The sequence below is a fragment of the Meleagris gallopavo genome, chromosome 3 (assembly GCF_905368555.1).
Source record: "Meleagris gallopavo chromosome 3, MGAL_WU_HG_1.1, whole genome shotgun sequence".
Taxonomy (NCBI): Eukaryota; Metazoa; Chordata; class Aves; order Galliformes; family Phasianidae; genus Meleagris; species Meleagris gallopavo.
This window is the reverse complement of record NC_139406.1, coordinates 51,475,823-51,501,692: the sequence shown is the minus strand read 5'-3', so window position 1 is coordinate 51,501,692 and position 25,870 is coordinate 51,475,823. Positions and strand designations below refer to the sequence as shown.

The window sequence follows — 25,870 nt, the reverse complement described above, 5'->3', positions numbered from 1 at the left end:
AACGTGCCATGGGGTATTGCAGCACATGGTTGTGAGCATCACACACTGCTTGTCACTGCACCCCATACCCAAAGAACTACTGCAATCCATCTCACGCTTCCTCTGTGCACTGAGGCCTGTGATGCACTTGCTTGCAGGTAAGCAACCAAATGGTTTGCCCACAGGGCTAGCGGAGGGCACTGCTGTGCTTTCAGCCAATCCAGCATTTTTTATGCTCATACAGATGTGCAAGCATGCTCCTGCCTGATGGAATGTCCCTCCCTATCTTGCCACCTGCACTGCACTGGTGGCCTCCTATGCTTCCAGACACAACCAGGCCACTGACCCTCCTTACTGAGCTTGAAAGCACAAGCAGCTGTAAGGCACAAACGCTGCGTAGAGGTTTTGTGAAATTTTTGCTGCTCAACTGATTATTTGAATAAAAAAAAATCATATTAAAATATATGGATGGATCTACTTGATCTCCTTTTGAAGTGCTTTATTATGGGCAGATTAAAAAGAAAGCAAACAGAACTTGCTGCTCAGGGTGGTAAGCCTTCAGAATTCAGTGCTTTTTAGAAAGCCCAACTCCTGCGTGTGCAACTGAATGTCTTTTATTCATCTGAAGCCACTCAGAAACACATAAAAGACGTGCTCAGCAGGTGAAACACACCGAATAGAAAAACAGCAAAACAAAGAACAACGCGGTTGGAGGAAAAAAAAAAAAAAAAAAGTTGAAAAAGGGGTCGATCCTCCCATCGGAAGCCGCGTGCGCGGAACTTGAGCGCGGCGTGGGGCTCCTCCCGGCCTCTCCCCGGGCGCGGCTCCGCGCACAGCCGGCGCCGCTGCTGGGGCACGGCGGGAGGGGTGGGGAGCGGAGGGGCGGGACGGCGCAGGTAGGCGGGCGGGGCAGGGAGGGGCGTCCCAGCGCAGTGCCCGGGCCGGGCATTACCGAAAAGGGAAGGAGGGGAGGAAAAAAAAAAAAAAGTAATTAAAGTCGCCGCTGCCGCCCGCGGTCCCACCCTCCCCACCGGCCGGCTCCTCGGGCAGACGGGAGGGGACAGAGGGAGACGGCCCGCCGTCGGGACACGCACTCCTCGCCGCTGCCCCGTCGCGCAGCATGGCCCGCGCAGCCCCCCGCCTCGTCCTCCTCGGCCTTCTGGTGAGTGGGGCGACCAGGCTCCAGGTCGTTCCGCGCTGCTCCGCGGGCGTACAGCGAAGCGAAGCGTGTGAGGGGTGGGATGTGGGCGCGGGTCGGTGCGGTGGAAAACGGCGCTCCGTCCGATCGCCGCTTCCCCGAGCTGTTGTCCCTCTGCCGTGCGGTGCGGTGCGCTGAGCCCCTTGGAGCGGTCTGTTGGGCCAGTGCCGAGTTGCCTGTACCTTGGATTAATTGTATTTATTAGTGCATAGCTGTGGCAAGGCCTTTGTCGGAGAGAATCGAGGAGTTGCTCTTCTTCTTTTTCTTTCTCATTTTTCCCTAACCCTGCATCTCTGCTGTGGCCAGAAGCACGCAGTGATACTTTGAGCCTGGAAAAAAGATACTCGGTAGCACCGGGGCACTGAATTTATTAATTTTGTGCCATTAGATGTATGCATTTTTTTATGGGAGCTCTACTTTTCCAGACGCATTGTGCATTCCTGCCTTTGCTGAGATATTCATATTAAATCTCATGGAAATGCGGGTGAGCTTCACTCATCCGGCTAATTAGAAGGAAAACAAAATTCGCCTGTCATGTAGGGGAGAGAAAGCCTGAACACACCCTAACCCCAAAAGCTGCTGAAGTGTCTTCTTTGTATAAAGTGAAAGGACGCGGTAGCTGTTTTATACTTGTATTTTCAATCTATCTTATCATTTAAGCTTGTTTAGCCCTTTGGTAGCTCTTTAGATGACTGTCCCAGCATTACAATTTTAATACTAGCCATCACTGATGCTGAAAATATCTTAGAACAACATAGTAAGGTTATGTGACTTTAGTAATGTAGAAGTTAGTACGATATCGGTTGGGATGGAGTTTTATCAAATATCTCTTAGTAAGGAAAGTGCCGACTAAGACATAAGGGTGTTTTATATATGCATATTTTTATGTCTCTGTGTATACACATGCGTGTGTGTGTGTGTGTACATATATATATATATATGTATAAAACAGCACAAACAGCTTTTATGATGCATACACAACATTTAAATTGCTATAATGCTATGTTTGTACTCCCCATTTCAATTTAATTTTTCTGCTAATCTTCGTTTTTCTAAGGTTTGCTAATGCCTTAAAGATTTGCAAGTATTTTTATTTAAATATTAATAAGAAAGAAGTCATTTTCAGAATTACCATTGGCTGTTTTCTTCTCTATACCTTTAATCCTGAAGATCTTTTTGGTAGACTCTCCTTTTTGCCACACTTTCATCCTGGAAGAATGAATATACTTTAAAGGCAGAATACATTTATTTACATTTTTCTCTGTTTAAGTGGCTGTGTGATTTTTTTTTTTTTTTAATTACAATTTTAAAACGTGGATAAAAACTATATCACTTTATATATATATATAAAATCTGAAGTCGGGGCTAAATTACTCTGTGCTGAGGAGTGTCTTTGTACCTCTATATGATCCTGGTAAGGAGTTCTGGTTATCTGCTTGTTGGTTAACAACACGCCATTTGAATTTCGAGGAGGACCCTGTTTTGTAACAGGTTATATGGGAGTGGTTTGCTGTCATCCACGACGTTTTATTTATGTCATATCTAATTGCTGAAGCGAGATTTAACCAGTTGAGAATGTGCTTTGAAGATGCAAAACGAGATGTGTTGTCATGTGGGCTTAATAAGACGCTTCTCCCTTTAATGTTCGGCATCACCGCGACTCCACCGAGTTAGGACTGGTTCACCTTTAATGCTCAGAGCCTATGGCCCTGAATTGACCAAGAGTGCTGCTGGGGGAAGTGTACTGCAGAGCTGTATTTCATATTTACAGGAAAGTAATTGCATAGTTGATGTCTCCTAGTCTAAGGGAAGCTTTGCTGCTGATGTCAGTGCTGTGTTTTTGGAAAACACCACAAATGGTGGACAGATGCAGAACCTGGTCCTGTTCCCAGTCCAAAGCTCTGCGTGCTGTACTGCCTCGTGGCTGCAGGCTGATTTCTGGACCTTCCCACTGCTTGTCTTTCAAAGACCAAAACGACAACAAACTAAACAAGGGCAACTTGAGTAACAGTAGTTATTATTCAAAATATGATGTTGGTTTTTTTTTCCTCTCTAGTTTCTTAATTTGTTTTTTTTTGTTGTTGTTGTTTTTTTTGTTTTGTTTTGTTTTTTAGGTATTGAGCTTGTGCTGTGACGCTTGCAAGAAAGTCACTTTTCATGTTCCCTCTGTTCTCGAGGCCGACACGTTGGTTGGCAGAGGTGAGAAGCTGCAGGTGCCCATCGTAACAGTGCAACATGGCCTCTTTTCTAGGGATGCTGTTAATACTGCAGGAGTGTTTTTTTATTTAATGGAATGAATGGATGATTGCACAGCCAGTTGAACAGCTGGATCAGCCTTTTTGTGGAGGATACGCCCTTGTATTTGTTACAGGTTTGAGCACCGGCTCTGGGCATCCATTTGACTCGTGCATAAATAGCTCTTGTCAGCTTTCAGTGTGCGTTTTAAAACTAAAATTACATTTAATGCTTTCAGAATTCTGAGTTCTGGGGCTTAGTATTCGGATCAGTGCCTTAATATTTCAGAGTGCACCCATAACCCACAGAGTCATTTGAAGGACAGGCTAATCATTTGGATAATGGGAAGGGAGAAAAGAAAGCAAAACCCACACAACCCAAGAGCCCAGAAGCCGCTTGTGTGTGTGACCAGAGTAAAATTGGGCTGTGATGTCTCAACTCTGCTGGGCTGCTCAAGGCACTTGAGGAGATGAATTGCAGAGGCGTCCTGCATGTACACTCCATTGGGATGGTGTGTCTGGTATTGGATTAGCACAGTGTGCAAGGGATGGGGAATCATAGGGGACACCGAAGAATACACCACTCTCCTTTTTATTCAGTATTCAAAAGGTGGCTTTTAAAGGTGTGGCATAGCAGCTGCAGCATTCACTGCTGCCTGAGACTGAGTTTGAGGCTTCAGAGGTGCCCTGTGTGAGTCCCAGGATAACAGAGGTGCATGCTCCAAACCTGCATCCCCTATCCAAATTCTACAGTAGGACCAAATGCAGTGCACTTGTAATTCATTGCAGTGCCGCTGCTTGGAAAATCTAGTTTTAAAAGTGAGAGTACATTGACCTTACTGCTAGATTTTACAATGAAAGATTGAATGGCAGTTTAAGTGTTTTTTATGTTCTTGGTGTTTATATTTAAATAAACTAAATTTGATTTAAAAGTAAGCTTCATGTTGTTACAGTGCTGTAGAAGTTGTGTAACACTGACCTTAAACTTTTTTTTTCCAGATTTTAACTAGGAGTGGAATGCTTGAATGGCGTTCCTTGAATGTTTATTAGGAGAGTAATCGTAGGATTGTAGCATGACAGTAAAATAAGTCAGGATTTTCTTCACTAAAGAAAGTTTTATGTTTCTGACTTATGCAATATATATGAGAGACTATGAAGGAAGGATCCCACAAGGCAATGACATACTGAAGATAATGCTGTTTCACATAATCATTGCAGACAAAATACACATTTTGGTATATTTGGAAATGCAGTGCTGCAATATGCAGCACTATGATATACTTTAAGTGAGGAAGTGATAATGCTGTTCAGAACTAAATTTTCTTTGCATAGATTGACAAGGGAGTGGTGCACTGTTGCAACCCTATAGAAAGGCTATGAAACGTTTAACTAAGCAGTTAAATGAAGGACTTAGTATGGAGGAGGAAAATGAGCCATATTTAAAACTATGCTTTCCATCTGTTCTTACATTTTTTTGAAATTTATTTTAAAACATCATCTATGTATGTGGGGTGAAATTTTGAATCTAGTTTTAGTCTTAGAATTTTATAGCTGTAGAAAAACTGAAAAACTCACTGTACTGTGATACCACTGAAGAATTATTGAGGCATGCTAGTACATAGTTCTCTGTATCTTAAAACTTTTTGGTTTAAAAAACAAAACAAAACAAAAAAACACCACAAATGAAAAAGCCCCACCAAACCTAAACTATTTTATTTTGGCACTTGCTAAGAGGAAAAAAATACTTGATTCTAAAACATAACACCTCCATGTATGTTGCAAAGTTGTTTTATCTAGAGCTTAGGAAAGCTCCTACATCTTTTTCAGTGTGCCAAATCAATCTTACTTAGTACTTTGATGTTATTTAGGTTAATTATTGCTATCCTGATTTTTGACAGCCCCCCTCCCCCTCCCCACCCCATTGTTGTGAAGAATTACTGCCCGGTGAACCAATTTTAGTGAAGTGTATTAAACTTTATTTAAGTGACAAATTTACAGCAAATGCTTTAAGAGTACCTGAGAAGCGTACTAAGATTACCTGACACTTCCTGTCAACTGCATGGGATTCTGTCTTGTAAATATTAATAAATTGTTCATCCATCATTTGTTCTAGAGCTAGTGTGAGTCTCTCTCATCAGTCTGCCTCATAATTTAAAGGCCTTTGTCCTCTCAAGGCTTCTAAGTCACATAGACCCAGTCAGTGCTTTCCTCCTGAGGGCAAATCTTCCAAGAAGTAATATCTCCTTTGGGAATTTGCATTAGTTAATATCTTCACTGATTATGTGGGGTGCAGAGCACAGGAGAAATGTAATACCCACTGATCCACTAATGAACGTGTCTGCAGTGTTCATTGCATTTATATGTATTAGTTTGTTTCCTCTTGCTTCAAGAATCCCACCAGTGTAGTAGTATCTTTTTGAGAGATGGGTAGGAATCACCCAAGTCCTTTAGGAAATACTTTCATAAGCGCAGTAGTGGAAATTTGTGTGAACTCATTCAAAGCTAAATACGTGGATGAGTTCTAAAGTCTGTACTTGTACTACTTAAATGCCAAATGACATGATTTTTAAAGAGACAGTGTGTCAGTAAATTTTAATTAGGAAATGATTTTTCTCTTTGAGATGGATCTTATCGTTTCACTGTTTGAGTTATTGTCTGAATCTTTTTTTCTTACAGTTAATTTAAATGAGTGCCTTCAGTCTGCAGAACACATCAGTTCCAGTGATGGGAGTTTCAAAGTTCTGGAAGATGGTTCCGTGTATACAACCTCTGCTGTTTCTTTATCTGATGAGAAAAGGACTTTTACCATATTACTTAAAGATCTTCAAGAACATGTAGAAAAGAAAATACTTATTGACTTGGAGACAGATGAAAAAAAGGTGGGCCTCTAATTCCAAGGTATCTTCCTTCTTTGGGTGTGATTGTACAGAGTATGGTTTCATGTTGGGTGAATGTAGTTGGATTTTCAGAATTCAAATAATCAGGCAACGCAGTCTGCACTATGGTGTGTATTTGTGGCAGTTGCTGGTTGCATTGTCGATTGAATCAGCAGATATCCTGCTTGAAAGAGGGGATGCTAACAAGGAGCTTAAAAAGGAATGCCAAGAATCTTAAAAGCCATGTTTGAGGCGTTCAGGCAGATCTTGTTTACAGTGAATGAAAAACCTCTTGGATTACTGTCACACATACAATCAGAAATAGAGATCTTGGAAAAACAGATAGTGTGGAAAAATGGGGTGGATGTGTGGGAAAAGCATTACGAAAGTTAAGCAAAAGTATACAGTTATATGGATATTTTCTTACCTGTCATTTTGACCCGCGCACAGAAGACTAGGCATGCTAGAGATACAGTTCTCAAGCGAACCAAGAGACGATGGGGCCCAATTCCTTCTGTTATGATAGAGAACTCACTTGGACCTTTCCCACTACAAATTCAGCAGGTACATTTTATACAGATCTTAATTTTACAGTGCAACTTCCTTTTGTGTGATGATTATGAGATATGAAGAACAGAAGTGAGCACTCATGTATTGTCCACTGACACCATTCCTCTTCCTCCTCTGTCTCTCTCTGTCTATGTTTCTTGAGGTGAAATAACTTGTGATCATAGTAGCAACTGAAAATGTGCTACAGTTGTAAAAAGGAGAGAGGCATACTATGACAGGAGAGCTCTTCTGCTTGGAAATCAGTGAATCTATGAAGTGTGTAGTTTGAACAGGAAAAACTCCACAAAAATCCTGTAACATTGTTTAGAAGATTTAGTAGATACGGGAAGATAAAATTTTGTCCACTTGCCTGTATACTTTCTGGAGTTTGGAGTGAATATCTGTAGAATTTAAGACTGAATATTGCCTGTGTCATTAGGAAAAGAACAGCCAGTATGTAAACAAGTAGACATGAAAGAGAAATACAAGAACTGTAGTTATCATTAATGCATCTGCCTTCTCTAGATTACAGAATGACTGGTAGCAGATACGTAGAGATGAGTGTAATAACAGACTCTGTACAGAGCAATCATTCTACTAATCTTATCTACTGAAAGCCAGAAGTTAGGTAGATAGGGGAAGTATTTGGGAAGGGGGTTGTCTGTAAATAGATAACTGCTGATGTTACCTCCTTACTGCTTGTAGTATGATGTGGAGAGGCTATTTAAATTGGCATGTTCCTGGTCTAAGCTATAGGTTGCTTTCTTGTTCCTTTTCCTTTTTCTTTGTTTTTTTTTTTTTTCCATTAATTACAAGTCATATTCTTAGTGAATGCATTAAATCTTTTGAGCAGAGACACAAATAAGAACCATCTGTATATGAATGTGTATGAGTGCAGCATTTTAGAAATAGTAGATGTCAGAATTATATTTTTTTCCATGCATGCTCTCATTTCTTTAATTGCTTGATGATGATAAATTTTTGAGTTTGAATTAACTACCTATCCTGATGCACACACCTTATAAAGGTAGGCAGCTTCAAGTCAGTCTGTTTCCCTATTCTGAGAAGCCTAAGCTGCTGAAGAAAATAAATAAATTTTTATTTTTGTCATTGAAAACTTCTGCTTCTGCAAATGTGATTGTAGAAAGTATTGGAGTGCTGCTGCTGTTTTACCCTGGATTTAAAAGTGTGTTCTTTGTAGGTCCAGTCAGATACGGCTCAGAACTACACCATTTATTATTCTGCAAGTGGACCAGGAATTGATCAAGATCCAAAGGGCTTGTTTTACATAGAAAAAGAAACTGGAAATATCTTTGCTACTCGTGCAGTAGACCGTGAGCAGTATCCAAGTTTTCAGGTACTGGGCTCCATAATGTAAATATAGTTACATCCTTTATTTCTGGTGTGTGTGTGTGTGTGTGTGTGTTTGTGTGTGTGTGTGTGAAGGCTGGGTTACAGGGGAGATATGGAGCAGACAGGATCTATGATCAGCTGTCTGTTCAGAGTGGTGTGTCTAGTGTTGGAGAGATGAAACAGATGACAAATACAGAAATAGCTGGTTATTCAGATCAGAGCTTTGCTTTTCATTGCCTAGGCTCTAATTACAGCATAGTTGAAGTGTGCTTTTGGATTTGCATCACTTCTAGGAAGAGTTTGAAGTCATCCTGGAGTTTTTCAGGGAGAGTTGAAAAGGTCTGCATAGAAAACAGATTGTGACAAATTCCAGATGGCTCTATTTTTGAGCTTACTATTTTGTTAACAGGGTAGAGAGCTCTCTCTACTGGCTGAGAAGTATAAGAAGGCAGCTAGTAGAAATAACAGCTTCTGAATAGCTGGGTAATTTGCACTACCTGTTTTTGCATTGCAACTAAAGTATGTTGTAACACGTAGATAGATTTGCTGCTTTTCTTGATTGTGTTCTAAGTAGCAATACTTATATCTAAATTTTTAGTAATACTGAAGTTGTTTCAATGATGCATGAAAAATTGAGTTCAAAAGACTTGGAGATACGCTTGACAAAGTTGGGGTGGGGAAAGTGACTCGAATATTGCTGATAGTGAGGGAAATGAAAAGTGGAAAGATTGGAAAACAGTTCAAGTTTTTGTATTGCCATCATTTCCCCTTCAGCTTGGCTGGTCTTGAGGAGGGCACAATTGAAACACTGCATTTCTTTTTCTCGACTCCGCCAATGAGCTGAAAGTGTAATAATACTTCATGGTGCTTAAGTATGAAGTGAATTACTGAATTTCTGTCTTACAGATCATTTGCTTTGCAAGCACTCCAGATGGTTATTCACCGGAGGTACCCCTTGTGCATACAATCAGAATAGAGGATGACAATGATAATGCTCCGTATTTTACACAGGATGTTTTTGAGTTTTGTGTCCCTGAAAACTCCAAGCCTGGTAAGAATTGTTTCAAACTGATCAACACAGTTACCATTACTATTCTCAATTATGTAGTAATGTGCTGTTTGGTCCAGTTCAGTGGGAAGTAATATTTCTTTTACAGCAAAGACTGAATTTTCAAAGAGCAGCTCAAAAAAATTTTTTTAAATGATCAGAAATTCAGATAAACATTAAAAATAAAAAGTGAAAAGTAATGTGTCAGAATTTTTTTAGAACGAAGATGATTCAGTATTCTTTAAACAGTATAAGAAATTCAGAAGACTTTTTTTTTTTTAATTTATCCACAATTAATTTCCTCCATTAAATGCTTTGATTGCAAAGAACAGCACAGAGCAACAATTTTAAAAGAAGAGTCTCCTACACAACTAAGCTAATGGTATTCGAAGGTGTGAAATACTTTTTGACTTAAGATTATGTATGTTGGTTTTGAATTAAAGTAGAACACTTTCTGTCTGTGCAGCAGAAGATCAAAGAATGATAGAATTACCAAGATTGGAAAAGACTTGCAAGATCACCTAGTCCAACTGCCCACCTACCACAAATATTTCCCTACTAAACCATGTCTCCACATCTAAATGCTTCTTGAAAACACATTAAAGGCTTGTTTCCACCCGTACTCATAGAAGGGCAGGGATTTGCCTGTTGCTGAATTCAGATGTTACAAAGAGGAAAAGCAGGGGAAAAAAGTTGGCCACAGAGAAGGAATGGAAAGGTAGTGGTTTGCCATTCCCTGCCATTTCCTGGACTGGGTGTATAGGGTGAGGAGAGTCTGACTTGCTTCACAGAGAAGAAGGCAGTATCTTCGCATTCACTCTCAAAGCATCAGTGGCATTTAATTCTCTGGCCTCTTCTACTTTCAACTGGATGAGTTATGGGTTAACAGTGAAGTCCAAACTGGGTAAGCAACGTGCCCCAAGGGGCAATGCTGCAATTTGGACTGTGTCAGAAATTACTGAACCTCCACTTCAGCTGTGTTTGGGATGTTCAGTTAGAAGTAGCTAAAATCTAGACCATTTATATTTTTTTTTATTATTCTTTTGTCAATAATTGCAACATTGTTTGAGAAGGAGGAAGAAATAGAAGATTAAACTAATCAATTGTACACTATTATCATATTTTCCATACTATTTACTGTGTTTTCAATACCACTTGGGTTTAAGCCTAACCGATAGTAGCTGTTTTTACCAATCCAAAATAGAAATACCTCTTCGAGTAATGTTTGCCTATTTGTAGATTTTTTTTTTTTCCCCTGTAACTTAAAATTGCTGTATTGTGTTCACAGGTGTAGTTGTTGGAACAGTGACTGCAGAGGACAGAGATGAGCCGTATACTTTGCACACTACTTTGAAATACCGCATTGTGTCACAAGCTCCTTCAGTAACCCCAGCATTTTCTTTGCATGGTGACACAGGTGTCATTACTGTGTTATCGCCACAGCTGGATAGAGAGGTGATATTTCCTGAAGTATATTTAGCACTAGATTTAGTGCACACATCTCGCTTCACTTCCTGGCATGAGAATCAACAGATAAAGCATTTATGTTGCCTCTTTGTTTATCCAACTTTCTAGCTATACTTGGTAGGGAATCTCCTGCTGCTCTCCTGTTCAACACTGAAGAGCTGACTGGATTCTTACTCTTTCTCTGTTCATGAATCCCATGGCTGCTCTTTCCTCCTAGTCAAGCTCCGTGTGAGATGCTGCTTGCTTCTTTACAGGGAAGATGAACTAACTTTACTGCATGTAGTCAGACATCCTGCACTCAACAGAAATTTGTAAAACCTGAACAGTAATGCAGTATTTCCCGAGATAAATGCACAAAGCATTTATTGTTGTTAGATAGCTTTCAGATAAAGAGTATAGAGAGGTTTTACTTTTTATCATGTTAGGAGTTTTTTGGATAAAAGGTTACATGAGAGATTGTTTGCATTAGAAAAACAGGCATATGTGATTTGAAATAATGTTTCTAGCGTAAGATAGACTTTCTAGTTAAAAAAAACAAACCTGCTACATCCACATTTTTTAGGATAAAAATAATTGTATTCTGGAACATTTATGTTACTTTGTGGGTGAAAATCCACATTAAAAGTGAATTGCAAAATTGTGCACTTGCAGGCACATCAGATACAGATTTTCTAGCAAGAGAAAAATGCAGTCACTGAGTATCACCATAACTGCTAAGGAAGCAGTCACAGTGACTGCTGAAGAAATTAAAGTTTGAAAATGTCCACTACTTATCTTTTGATAATAAATCTATGATGTGAAACAGGAGATCTTTTACCCAGGAAACCTGATGCTTTCAGGTGTTCTGCAGTGGGGTTACTGCCTCGATTTGCAAGCACCTTCTTTGTGTCCAGCCTCTAATATCCTAGATTGCTCAGGTATTTGTAAGGTTTTTTTTTTTTTTTTTTTTTTCTCCCAAAAAAAGACATTCTGTTGTTGTGACTCAAGTCACTGATTTGAGAGAAATAAGCTTAATGAAAAGTAACCACGGACTGAAATTGCTGGAAAAGTGGGAGAATGCTCTGCAGGGGAGAATGAAAGAGAGTAGGTAAAGGCACATCATTTGAGTCCTCCAAACTATCCGATACTGGGAAACAAAGGTGTTTGTGGATGTTCTGGAGAGCTTTATTTGATGCAGGATATAGCTTACGCTTTCTAACAGACTTTGAACTGAGTGCTGCTCAGCACTATTTCACTCATTTTCCTTCTGGAACTGTAGGGAAGATGCTTCAAACTCAGTCCTGTTCCCTGCAAAATACAACAGTGCACTCTGGAGCTGAGTTGCAGAACAGGAATAAAACACTTATTTCTGTTGTGTTTAAAAAAAAAAAAAAAAAAAATCAAACTTCTGTCTATTTTTATTCTTTTCAGCTGGTGTCCACGTACACTTTATTAATTGAAGTGAGAGATATGGCAGGTCAGCCTTTTGGTTTGTGCACAACAGGAACAGCTGTCATTAAGATTGAAGATACAAATGACAATGCACCAACTTTTAAACAGTTGCAAGTAAGTCTTCATAAATTGTCTGTAAAGGATGAAGAAATTATTTTTATCACTTTTCTAATTTCCTCATGGATGCTCCTTCAAGTATGATTCTGAATGTCTCAAGACAGTTGAAGCCTACATTGACCTGTGTGTGAATGCCATATTGGTTGTTACGTTGTTTGGTAATTAGACCTGCTGCTGTACTAGTTGTTTGAGTCAGTGGTCTTATATGACCGTTGGGAGAAAGCTAATGTGAGTAATTCACTTCTGCAATGAGTGATCATAGAAATCGTGTAATTTAACCAAGAATTCTGCAATTCTTTTTTTAAGGGATAGGGGTGGAAGGACAGATTGATTCCTAAGCATTTTCGTGACCCCATTACCTTTCACGAGCTTCTGACTGGCTACTCATGTTAATGTCAATGAAGTAGATGCAGGGATTTTAATTTCATTATCTTCCCTTCTTCATTCACATTTTAACAGAATAAAAAATGTTCTCTGTTAGCTTTCAAAAGTTTTTGCCAGGAAACAAAGCTGACATATAATTGCTAGGTTAATTTCTCTTTTTAGAACTTAGTATATCTCAATAAGCATATATACAGCTGAAATGCTGTAGGAGATGTTAGTATGAAAATGGATAAAATACAATATTGAAGAACAGGTCATTATCTATGAAGAATACACATACATAATCTTTTCTTCCTGCTACTGTAGAACATAATAATATTAATTCAGAACCAGTCTTATTCTGCTTCTTGAGCTTGTACAGAATGACATGGCTCTTTAAAAAATATATATATAAAAATAAAACCCTTTTGTCCATTGTCATCCAAGAAGAGATGTATTTTGCCTTTCTTCAAAAAGAAGAAAGTTCTTATGATTTGTTTATATATATTTTTTTATTTAAGCTGTGGCATTTTTTTAAATGCTGTTCTTAATTACACTGTACAAAGATGAGCATCTGCAGCTGATGTAACTCAAGAGAACTGTGCTCATTTACCTTTCCTGGAAGGAGAATTCCAGGCTTTACATTATTGATAACTGGGAGTAAGAGAGAACTACACTGGCAGGAAAGGGTTCCTGTTTCAGTCAATGTGTTAGGAAGATGTGGGGAAGTACATTAATGCAATGAAATGAAATAAGTCACTGTACCAGTGTGGTAAATTGGTTTTTTGAGTTTAAGTGCAGCACTGTGGTCTAAAGTTTTAAATACAGTGTTGTTCACTCCTGAAGTGGTGTTCTATGATTTACAACTAACTATTTTTCTTTTGATAACTCCAAGTATGAAACACAAGTGGAAGAAAACAGAGTGAATGTAGACATCCTGAGAATTTCTGTTGTTGATGCCGATGAGTTTGGGGCACCTGGCTCCACAGCTGTGTATGAAATTATAAGAGGAAATGATGACCACACCTTTGAAATTACAACAGACAGAAACACAAATGAAGGAGTACTTTGTGTTGTTAAGGTAAGTAAAAATGGGGCTTTTTAGAGCAACATTTTTGTCTTCAGGTGTTGCTTTTAAAACCAATAATGTAGGACTCAGAATACTCCTCGTGTCTGTGCAGAATTTGAGTATTGCTCTGTGTTTCACTGTCTAGCAGAGCATAGTGACTTTTCCTAGTCCCACAGTTTCGGTTGTTGAGATGTAGGGGTGTAACCTGTCCTTCATGGACAGGTTTTTAACAGAAATGAGAGTGTGTATGAACAGGGGAGTGAGGAGCACCTCCTTCAGCTGTCTTCTTTCTGGGAGGTGATTAAATTTACTACCTTCTCTTAAAATTCTCTAGGCTTTGTTTTTCAGAGTAGTGAGTATACATTTGCTTTTCTGGGGGTGTAGATGTGAGATAGAAGTTTTGCTCTGCCTGTACTCCCTTTCCCTTTTAGTGCCTGTTTGACATCTGTAAGAGCTGTGCAATAACAGGTAACTTCTAAGGAGCGAAGAAGGCTAATATTAGCATTTGAAGGTGTAAGTGATAAGAGCAGAGAAGCTATCATGTTTTTTTTTTGTTGTTGTTGTTGTTGCTGATAATCATTAAAGTTTTTCATTTGTGTTGTTAGAGTTATGGTACTATGGTTAGGTTACAGTTAGACTTTGATCTTTGAGGTCTTTTCCAACCTAGCAATTCTATGATTCTGTGATAAAGCTGTGTCTGTATTTTCTTATATGTAGCGTAGCTCTATAGTAGACTACAGTGTATTATAACTTCAGGGTATAGATAACTTTATTAATGGCATAAGATGTCCTTGGAAAACATATCTGAAGAATTACATTTGTAGATACTTACTCATCAGCCCTACAAATTAAGATGTATTTGCAGCATATGATTAAATAAATTGGAAAATAAATGTAGGTGCTGGCATGAAGCATGATTGACTTGTGCTGGAAAGAAAATATGGCCAGTTAGGTCTAGGAGGAGAAAGTTCTTCCACACATCTAGTTCATATTTCAGTTCTGTTCGCAATTCACTAGCAGAATATTCATCTAAATATGTACGGTGATACTGATTATCTTATTAGGGACTGCTCTATCAAGGAAATTTCTTTTCTTTGATGAACGCAGAATGTGACTTGTTTTATGGTTATTGTTCATATCTTGTCCCTTTACTGTGTCTTAAGCTGGATGTTCCAGAGTGATACCTGATTTCCTTTGTAAATAAATTTTACACACAGTTTTACTTACTTACTAACAGTTAAGAGAAAACAATGCCAAGTTTTATATTGGTTTGAAGTGGGAGGGGAAAACGTTTGTATGTATATGTGTGTATCTTTGTTTCAGGGGCTGGATTATGAAAATGCCAAGCAAAGGATCCTCGTGATTGCAGTCAACAATGAGGCACCCTACATGCTGGCACCACATTCACAACAAGTTGTTCAGAGCACCTGTACTGTTACAGTGAATGTCCTAGATATAGACGAGGGGCCGGTGTTTAAACCCTGTTTCTTCCGGATGGACGCTAGCGAATGTGATGACATTGGGACAAATATTGGGAAATATCTAGCAGAAGATCCAGAAACTGGAAATAGCGAAGGCATCTGGTATGAAACAGTGTTGTCTGCTAGTTTATTTGGAGTAAAGCAAGGAGGGGTATGGGAAGGGGGAATGTTCATGTGTGTATGTAAATACATGCATTTGTGTAGGCATGTGTATATATGTAAATATACACGTGTGTATTTGAGATCTTCAGTTAAACATGAAAATTATTTTTAACAGCTACAAAATACCACCTGGACAGTGTAACTGGGTCAATATTGATGAAAAATCAGGTGAAGTCAGAACTGTTAGAGTCTTGGACCGAGATCTAGGAGAAGTCAAACGAGGCCAATGCAATATCACAGTCCTCGCAATAGACAGAAGTGAGTACTAAATGTTGTCGTCATCATTTGTACTTTGTAGAAGAATTTCTTGTGCAAATCTAACATAGCTACAGCTACATTGATTCAGACCTGATGTGCACTTAGCTTGTTGTCTTGCTTTTGGGATGACTCTTACAATTGCTTAGGTAATATTATTACCCTTATATGTCCAATGGCAGGAGTTATTTTTAGCCTTTCTGTGCTAAAACGTCAGCTGGAATAAAAAGATACCTTGGGAAGTTCTTTACAGCTAGGTATCGTAACTGTTTCCAAAGCTTGGATATTAAAATTACATGTAAACTACCAATTTAAATTGCTTAGAGATCCTGTTGTAGAAACATATATCATGCTTATTTTATGTACAGTTAGGTATTCGCGGCGATACTTTTAAGAAGTAAATTTGATATAATTTCTCTATAATACACAAGCATTTACTATTCTTAGATTAGAAAAAAATCAGATTAGGATGGATAGATTCAGTTCTTACATGTAGGCTTTGGTGATAAAGTGCACTTCGTGGCTGAAAGAAGCGTACCGTATCTGAAAGGGTTCATGTTTCCAGGGAAGGGAGAAATATTGAAGGGAAGCAAAAATAATGGAAATCTTCCCTTTCTGCTTTTGTCTCTCAGTTTGTCATAGCCTCCTTTACCTTGTTTCTTTTACCCTTCTTTTCTCATTCTCCTCTTAGAGGAGTGTATGTACTCATGTAAGATGCACATGAACAACAAAATAAACTGTCCCCACACAAAAGATGGAATTTTAGGACATCTTAATTTGGTAGTACTCTTTCTGTTTGTACCAATACACATTGGTGTAACTAACTATGACCAGATTACACAGCTGAAAAGAGGCAATTTTCAAAGCAAGTCAAGGAATTTCTGTATGGGATCCTGAACAGCATAAAAAAACGCACTTCAACTTAAGGATTTGATAATTCAGATTTCTATTTTTATATTTTTCCAGTGCAGACTTAACTTGAAAAATCATCCTGTCTTTCTCACGCATGAGAGAGGACAAACTTGCAGTTGCAGACTTTCTTCTACCGTGTTCCATCTTTCCTGTTTCTTTTCCCTCCTTTACCTACTCGAGGATAGCACATGAATGACACTGACTGGCAATTTTTTCTCTGTCACTAGAAAATACGAGTTCGTTGCCAATCTTGCAACTTTCTGGTTGTTTTTTTTTTAGTTCCATTTAGCAGTTTTCAACAAAGTGATCTGTTGTATGATCAGTCAAGCAAAGACGAGAAGTGGCCAAAAAAAAAAGGCTCTCTCTGCTTTAGGCCAAATCCGTAGCTGCTTTCCACCTTCTCAGCTTGGCTGTTACAGTTAATGATACTTCACTGTGCAAATTAGGACTAGAAATAAAGAAATGAATGAATATTAGTATTCAATGGTAAAATAATTATTTTTATCTCGTAGATGGCAAAACAGGCACTGGAACCCTTCAAGTTGTCATCCAGCCTTGCGACAGGAGTTACCCACGAATTCTTATAACTGACTATATAATGTGCAGAGACAGAAAACCAATCTGCCTCAGTGCAGGGGATGGAGATGAGACTTCTTACAGCATGCCCTTAGTCTATCGCATGACTGACCGTAGCTTGGGTTCCATGTGGAAGATAACACGGCACAATGGTATGTTGGGACTTTCTTCTCAGTTTTATTTCGCCATTCAGCCATGGTCACTGGCCACTTATTTTGCTAAGCAGAGCAGTAGACTAAATGGGTTTCACTTCCCACTGAACGTGGTTATTCTCATTGGATATACCAACAAAACCAAAGAATGGAGGAGGTATAGACTGAGATTTGGATTAATTTTTTCCTATTACTGGAAGTGCTTTTAATATATGTCAGTTCTGCTGACAGTCTTTACTAGCAAACTTAAACAGTGTCATTTACTGTAGTGAACTATGTTGACTTCATAGTTTTAAGTTAAATGTTTTTAGGAGATTATATAAGGATTTTGCTTTTCAATTTTAATGTTTAGAAAGTGTGGAAAGAATAAATTCTTCAAAATACCATATTCTGCATATAGTTCAGTGTCAATACTGATCAATCAAAACCAGCTTTAAACTAACTAATACGGATTTGATACTGGCTTAACTGTAAGAGTGAAAGATTGAGATTAGAGCCTAGATGTGACAGTGGGGTTTCAGATACTGTTAACACTATATCAATTTTTTTTTTTTTTTTTTCCAGAAAAGTCTGTATATCTTTCACCAAGGGGTGATATTCCATTTGGAACATACACTATTCCTGTCAGCGTATCTGATAGTTCAGGAAGGCAAGGAATCAGTGAAATTAGAGTTAACTACTGTGATTGTGTTACTCCAAGTGATTGTGGAGTTGCTCGTAGTGCTGGGAGTGTTACTCTTGGTGTATGGGCCATCCTTGCAATGATCTTGGGATCACTGCTATTGCTGTGTAAGTACACTTTTTATTTTACCAAGTGCAAAACACTTTGTCTGCTCAAACTTGATTCAGGCATCTTTGTGTGACTTCCATAACTCTAATCAGTAGTTTACTGCACATACTCTGTATCAATATCAAAGGCTTCTAGTTCTTATCTTATCCCATAGTTCGTGTCTATGTATTTTTGCTTACTATTCTTAAAAGTACACTTTATAATGTTCTATGTGTTCACGTTAGCAAGATCAAAAAACTGTGTTCTGCATTTTAACCAGAAGGGGGTGGGATTTATAGCAATTATCAGATCTTGCTGTCAGGTGAGTATTGCATGATCATTCAATGATCATATTCGTTCATGGGGAAGTTTACAGCTGACTTCGGCATGCACATTTCTATTTGTAAGAATGCAGAAATCAATTTTGTAACTTTTTTTTGTAATCTTTAATGCATCCTGGATTAAACCATAGAGTCCGAGACTCTGTGTTTAACAAGAAGTTTAACAAGAGCCAGCATAATGTTGGAGGAAAAGGTAGATCTTTCCATAGCAGAGTAAACCCTTGAGTACGTTTTGTGTTACTGAAGTTGCTCAGGGACAAAGATTTTGAGCAAGTCAGTATTGTTAACCAGTGAGATGGCCTCTCTGTTATGTATCATTGTCCCCAAGTTGGTCTTTTTGTTGTTTTTTTTTTTTTTTTTTACCAGATTCTGATGTAGGCCAATTAACATCATCTCATTTTTAATGACATGGGGATATGCTATAGTACCAGATGATTCAAAGTGTTGTTTTTTTGTTTTTTTTTTCCCTCATTAGTGGTCAACTTGCCTTGCCCCTTCTCAATTTCAGCTAGCTGTTCTTACTTAGATACATCACTTGGACCTGCTCACTTGTTTGAGGTCAGATAGTTCTGTGTTTTATCTAAATGAGTCAAACTCCTGAACTCATGGCACAGGCAGGAGGGAATTGTCAGACGTGAGGATGCAGAATAGGGGAACAGTGTGAGATGTTGAGTAGATTTTTGTCCCTGCCCCTTGAATGCATCCATCCAAGATATACTTTTGCTTTATTGTGGTTAGGTTTTACCCAGTTTAGTGCTCAGTGTTTTTACAGTTTTTGTCTTCACATCTGCCAGCACTAGGAGGTTACCCACCAGAATCACTGGTGCAAATCTTGCTGATAGCTGCAGCAGCTAAATGGGCTTCAGAGTAGCTCCTAGGCAATTTCCATAGAAGCTTATATATTTATAGAGGAATGTTCTGTGAACAGTTAGGCAGAACTGATTTATTACTTGTGGATTTCTTTGTTCTTAAGCTAAAAACTGGCAACAGTGTTGTCATTATGGAATCATAGAATAGCCCAGGTTGAAAAGGACCATAACGATCATTGAGTTTCAACCCCCCTGCTATGTGCAGGGTTGCCAATCACTGGACCAGGCTGCCCAGAGCCACATCCAGCCTGGCCTTGAATGCCTTCAGGGATGGGGCATCCACAACCTCCTTGGGCAACTTGTTCCAGTGTGTTACCACCCTCTGTGTGAAAAGCTTCCTTCTAAGATCTAAGCTAAACCTTCTCTGTCTCAGTTTAAAACCATTCTCCTTTGTCCTATCACTATCCACTCTGGATAGTTGTTCCCACTCCTGTTTTATATGCTGCCTTCAAGTACTGGAAGGCTGCAATGAGGTCTCCCTGGAGCCTTCTCTTCTCCAAGCTAAACAAGCCTAGTTCCCTCAACCTTTCTTCATAGGAGAGGTGCTCCAGCCCTCTGATCATCTTAGTGACCCTCGTCTGGCCTCGTTCCAAGAGCTCTATGTCTTTCTTGTGCTGACATATTTGAATGAAATATTTAGTTTTTTGTTTTGGAGGTGCTTTAATTGTTCTTGATTCTTTTATACAAAATTATTTGTAAGTTTTACACACAGAATTTCTGTAAGAACAGCAAGCTGAATTCAAGGTATAAAATAAGATCACTCTGATTCTGATCACACTGTAGCATACTTGAAATTGTTCAGGATTCCTGTCATCCTTTCTTTGAAGCAGAACTTCCTGATACTGAGACCCTCAACCCACATATTTCCTTATGGCATAATTTGACACTGCATATCCATATACAAAAAGTGTGTGCTGTACAGTGTTCTCATGAAGGCATAAGACATGATTTTTCAACTAGATTCTGGTTTTGTATTTTATTAATTTGAAAAGTTGCACTTTGTTTTCGTAAAGCTTGCGTTTATTCTGGGGAAACCAAAATACATTTTACAGTTTGACAGTTTCATTATAGTGAAAAATCCATGTAACACCTGAAAAACAGTGTCTATTTGTACACTTTAAAGCATGGACATTTTTATACACAGTATTATTTTTTAATGACATGTGATGTGTAAGCATTTAGGCTAACACAACAAAATTTGCTTTCAGACAAAAGTAGATAACTGTTTTGAGGTAAACTTCATAGCATCTTTCTCATTTATTTCTTCTTTGTAGTAATCCTAATTACAATTTGTGGCTGTTGTGGTGCTGGGGTAATGCACAGGCAAGTGACCGATGATTGTGCCAATCACAACTTAATCATTTCAAATACAGAAGCTCCAGGAGAAGAAGTGATGGTAAGTTGTCCGTTTATTTCAATGTAGAAACATGTAATGATGCCATTGTATTTCAGTCTGAAAAGAGGCCTATCAGCAAATAAGTGATTTAGTAATGGAAATAAGCAATGAACACCGGGATCATTCATATGCTTTGGTATTTTACAAGAATTCGTAAATTCTTACTTCAGGCAGAGTTGTTAGCACTGTATATATTTAAGATAAATAATGTTTTTTATTGCAAAAGTTTCTTCTTGGCTACTAACAGTTCTTCCAAACTTTAACTGTTGGGTTGGAAATTCCAGGTGAATATTATAATGTCACTTTCAAAACAAGATTAGTTGGGAGTTTACTCTTTTGCCATATTGAATGAATGCAAAGCATTGTTGCTATTCCTTGGAAAAGTAATTTTAAATTTAGCACGAAATCATTGTGAGTAATCACATCCCTTCTCTTTTGTCCTCCACCGACAAAAAGATTTTTTTAAAAACCATTGAGCTTACTTAACATGAAAACCGAGAAAATATCTCCTAATGATGACAAATTTCGATTTTGTTACTGCTTATAAAATATAATGTAGTGCATAATCTTTGATTATATACTATTTTCTCCTTTTTTTCGTGTATTATGCAAACTTTATGAATAAAACAGAATGAACTTCTTCATATGACTGTATATCTGATTCTAATGAATTACAGGTAGTTGACTTTGCAAACCAAACATTTTATGTAATATTGTAAGAAACTAACGTGTGGGTTATAGTGCACCTTTCATCAGGATAATGATTGAGCTGTGGGATCTAGTTTCATATCCAACTACAGATTTTCCTCCCATCTTAATATCTTTCTCTGAAGACCTCTTATTGATCTTTATAGACTTCAGTTCTAATGATGGCTTATTGTTCAAAATGTCTCACTTTGCAAAACTTCAGTTTTGTACTTCAGTTTTTAGCATGGAGACTTTCTGGTTGCTGTCTTTTTAATTAAAAAAATAATACAGTAAAAATAATAATGAAAACAAAGGTTTCTCCACTGTTAACATCTTTTATTAGGATCACAATATAATTCCTCTACAAACTACTGATCAAGTAGGATGTGGAATAAAAACAGGAGATCAGCAAACATTTGAAATGGTAAAAGGAAGAGGGCATACCCTGGAGTCAGTCAGAGGAGGTGGACATCAGACGCTGGGATCAGTCAAAGAAGGAGGAGGAGGACAGGCTATGGTGGACACGTGTAGATACTCCTACTCAGAATGGCATAATTTCACACATCCTCGTTTAGGAGAAGTAAGTATTCCAATAATGGTTTCCTAGAGTGGGGTTATGAGTAGTGTATGTAGTCTTCTCAAGAAAGGCATTTTAGGCTAGAAAGGGCTTTGTTTTTTTTTTTTGTTTTTTTTTTAGCTTACTTGTTTTTCTTCTCTTTTGCTTGTCTGCATCCTGTTTTGGAATATTGCCTTTTCAAAAAGTCCTTTTATATATTTTGAGACATAAGTGTAGATAACTTTCTTTTCTTGGCTTAAATTGTAAAAGGTATGCTTTTTTTTTTATTAGAATATTTAACTTCATTGATAGTAATTACTTAAGCTTTTATGAGTTTATTTTTGTTAATTTGTTTGCTTTTATTCTAACTGCTTGCTTGTGCTAACTTACACCATGATATTTATCTTAGCAATGAAGTAGGAATGTACGTACAACATTTGAAATGTAGTTACTCCATGCTTTGGGGATCAAAAATTCACTCTCGCTACTTGTCTAACTACTTTTATGTATCAGTTGTTCAATTTGAGTGGATTGTAGTTGTCTGACTGGTTACTTAAGCAAGTTCTTCCTCTTCTGTTTTTACATACATAATTAGTAGAAATGATTTCTTTATTAATATTTATATTTTATAATCTTAATGATATAGACCAATCATGTGCATTTTTTGTATGTAGGAATCCATTAGAGGACACACTCTGATTAAAAATTAATCAATGAAAGGTAAATCAAAAGAAAAATTATTTTTCTGCAATACTTTTAGAATAACAATTTAAGAAAGTAATAATGTGTTCTTTTCCTATGCAGAAGGTGCATCTATGCAGACAGGATGAAGAACAGAAACATTCTGAAGATTATCTCCTTTCATATAACTATGAAGGAAAAGGATCCTTGGCTGGTTCTGTAGGCTGCTGCAGTGATCAGCATGAAGAAGAGGCACTTGATTTCTTAGATCAGCTGGAACCCAAGTTTAGGACATTGGCAGAAACGTGTATAAAAAGATAAACATGTCTTTCATGGTGCTGAAAAAAACTGTAAATAAGTGGCTGTCCTACTTTTGTGATATTAGGTATTTTGGAATTGAATGCAACAGATTCTTCCACCTCTTGCTTTCTTGGGGAACGGTTTATCAAAATTAATTTAGTGAGTGTAAGTAACACATTAAATGTACGGCATATTTTTTTATACCTACTAGACATCAAAAGTAAGGGATTCAGAACATTTTGTCTTTAGACTACGTTCATAGGGTAATACTATTTTCCATTTAGTTTTTACTTCCTATTCTTTGTGGTTGCTTAAAATGCAAAACTTAGTGCCGTTAATGATTGTTTCATTCTTGAAGTTTTACTTTTTTTTTTTTTTTTTTTTTTTTTGCTTTGGAGAAGGAAAGCTTTTCTTTTTCTTTGTTTTCTTATAGATCTGTAGAAATAAAACCAAAGATATTACTGGTGGATATCAAATACCTTGTTAATTTTTAACGTATGAACCAAGCATATGTGAGATACAAAACATTTTCTCATGTTAAAATAAAAAGTACCGATGACTACACTGGAAAACTTTATATTTTGATTGAAAGTTAAATATATATATTGTATATATGTAAAATAATATTCAAAAATATATTTTTCTCCTAATGGGTTACTACCCATCAAACTTGCTATCCTAAGGGATTGATGGCATCAACACATAGGATATCAGCATTGTATGCGCATATATATTTTTCTTTTAAGGAAATAAGAAATTAAAAAAAAAAAAAAAAGGAAACAAGGGGTAACTATTGTACTTAAAATGAATGCAATACAATTTTCATGTTTACTTGATAGAAGTTTGTACCTCAGTTTCTTGTGAGATTTAACATAGTATCATTACTGAAATGAACATTGCCAAGAGTTTTGTCCAGCGTAGTTACCACTACCTTCTTTACTCCTCTAGTTGTGGACATCATGAGACTTTTTTTCTGTAAGTAGAACTGGCAGAAGATGCAGCCTGAATGGTCTGAACACATGCTCATTAATAATGTGTTTTAGAGGTAGCTCTATTTCAGATGTAAAGATGTACTGCGATAAGGAGTCTGTTCAAAGTGCTTTTGCAGTGGTTGTAGAGGTGTGCATTCTTACAGTTCTCTGGCAGAGATTGTCTGAATCCCATTTGTTATTTTAAGAGATAAGCATACATATAAACTGTTTTGTATGTATTTGTATCTTGAATCTGTAATACATATGGCAAATGACAGAGTGATCTGAGTGTTGTCATAATCTATTTCTGGAATTCAGTTTCTGCTTTCTAAGGTTTTGTATGTTTTGAATATTTGCACTCCTGGTTAATATGTCCTCTGCACTCTGGGAATTCTCTTGTGCCTTGAAAGAACGTCTTCCTGCCTATGAGTAAAACAAACTTCATGCAATTACTTATCTTTGTTTTTGTATTTTGCTTTTAGCATTTGCTCCATAAACATGTGTCTTAGATACTTCCAAAAATTTACTATAGTTTATTATCTAGAGAAGAAATTACTTTGTACCAACGAAGAGTCACGTTGCTGTGAATTTCAGTGCACAGCTGCTGCTGATTTCTAGCGATTGCAGTTTGTTCCACAGATTATGGTCAGTGAAAACCCATAATATAAGTTCATAAAGTCTAAAATAATACTTTTAAATCCAATCTCATGCTGTAAATGGGCTTCAGGCAATTTCTGGTACAAACTAGCTGTTGTTAATAATGTTAAATACATTTTAGTGTTATTTCAAATTGGAGATGAACTACAACTGCTGCCAGTGAGTGGTAAGAGTGACAGTCACCAATGGCAAAATTTTAGATGAGAACCATGATGTCCATAACTTAATTTAAAAAAAAAAAAAAAGTTAACATTACTCATGCAAACACTACTCTTCTTTATCAGCAATATAAATGAATTTTGCTATACGTTACCCATGATTAGACAGATCTGTGGCTGGTATAAGTCAGGATGGCACTGCTGATGTCAGTAGAGCTGTGTTGATTGATTCCCCAGTGAAGATCTATTTCCTAGTGATGTTCTCACTTTCTGTCTTGTATCTTCATTTATCAGCTATACGCTTAAGGTGATGTTAATATCCTTCCTTTCCTCCCCTTTTATTATTATTATTTTTTCATTATATATGCATCCTATAATTCAGGATGACCTAGGATAAATAATGAAATATGCTCTTTGAAAATTACTTTTGGGGGGGGATAGAAAAACCTCTAGAAACAATTTCTTTCCTCATAAAATATACTAGTAGTATTACTTGAAAGGAATGGGACCAAATTTATTTGAGCTGAAATTGACTTCCATGGTTACTAGCTTTAGAGTTAAAGTAATAACTTATTGAAAGTAAAACAATGTTTTCTACTCTAATTTACATTAAAGATATATTTTTATTTTTTTCTTTTACATTTCAACAAATGTAATAGTTAATTCATTTGGAATAAATAAACTGAACGGACTGTTTCTGTAAAACTAAGAGTAGAAAGGTAATTGAGATGCTTTAAAATGTTAGCTGCAAAATATTTTCAGTGCATCTTTTAATCATGTGACTGGAGACTTAGTACATCACATTAAAGTTTACAAATAGGGATTACCAAATAATATTTGTGTAAAACGTACAAATGAAATATTGTAAAATGTATAATCTACTGATTGTTATTGTCTTGAATTGCATTAAAAATTGTGAAAATTTGTTTTATTCAACTAGATCACATCTAAACTACCTAGTTGTGCAAGCAATGACATTGTTTTACTATTTTGTACAACAGTGAGAAATAAATTTTTGCAAAATAAAACAAACTTCCACAAAGAGTTCATTTCTTATGCTGTTTTATATCACAAGCTGGCCAGTTGTCTTGTAGTCCTTATTCCATTAGGCACTACCAGGTCGATCTTTGAAGAGGCCACAGCCTGCTCTCCTGAAGTGCAGGTCTGTGATCTTGATTTTCACCCTCTTCTCAGGATCCTGAACTGTGCTATCTCATCATCACTGCAGCAAAGGGTGTCTTTGATTTTTCATGTACCCAGTGA

The 25,870-nt window shown here is 37.4% G+C and overlaps 2 protein-coding genes across 5 annotated transcripts; one reads left to right on the top strand and one right to left on the bottom strand.

Annotated features, from left to right (window-relative positions):
- Positions 1-970: 970 nt before the first annotated feature.
- LOC146544706 (uncharacterized) lies at positions 971-2,661 on the bottom strand. 2 transcript variants are annotated; one of them, XM_085220939.1, is made up of 3 exons: positions 2,577-2,661; positions 2,310-2,386; positions 971-1,359 (listed from the first exon to the last, which is right to left on the bottom strand). In XM_085220939.1, exons 2-3 carry the CDS (start codon positions 2,383-2,385, stop codon positions 971-973), a joined length of 465 nt encoding a protein of 154 aa, XP_085077065.1. In that variant the 5' UTR covers position 2,386; positions 2,577-2,661. The 2 variants fall into 2 exon arrangements, with proteins under 2 accessions (XP_085077065.1, XP_085077066.1); XM_085220940.1 differs by having other exon boundaries at positions 2,334-2,386; positions 2,577-2,632.
- On the top strand, positions 1,008-25,639 carry LOC100543299 (desmocollin-2). Of its 3 annotated transcripts, XM_019614023.2 has the most exons (17): positions 1,008-1,141; positions 3,292-3,376; positions 6,088-6,290; positions 6,738-6,851; positions 8,038-8,193; positions 9,096-9,240; positions 10,526-10,692; positions 12,115-12,249; positions 13,511-13,696; positions 15,008-15,267; positions 15,443-15,585; positions 17,007-17,222; positions 17,787-18,011; positions 20,476-20,597; positions 21,628-21,864; positions 22,515-22,560; positions 22,645-22,790. In XM_019614023.2, the coding sequence occupies exons 1-16, from the start codon at positions 1,100-1,102 to the stop codon at positions 22,548-22,550; spliced, it is 2,472 nt and encodes an 823-aa protein (XP_019469568.1). In that variant the 5' UTR covers positions 1,008-1,099; the 3' UTR covers positions 22,551-22,560; positions 22,645-22,790. The 3 variants fall into 3 exon arrangements, with proteins under 3 accessions (XP_019469568.1, XP_085077064.1, XP_010707198.1); XM_085220938.1 differs by lacking the exon at positions 22,515-22,560 and having other exon boundaries at positions 6,741-6,851; positions 22,645-25,639; XM_010708896.2 differs by lacking the exon at positions 22,515-22,560 and having other exon boundaries at positions 22,645-25,639.
- The last annotated feature ends 231 nt before the right edge of the window (positions 25,640-25,870 follow it).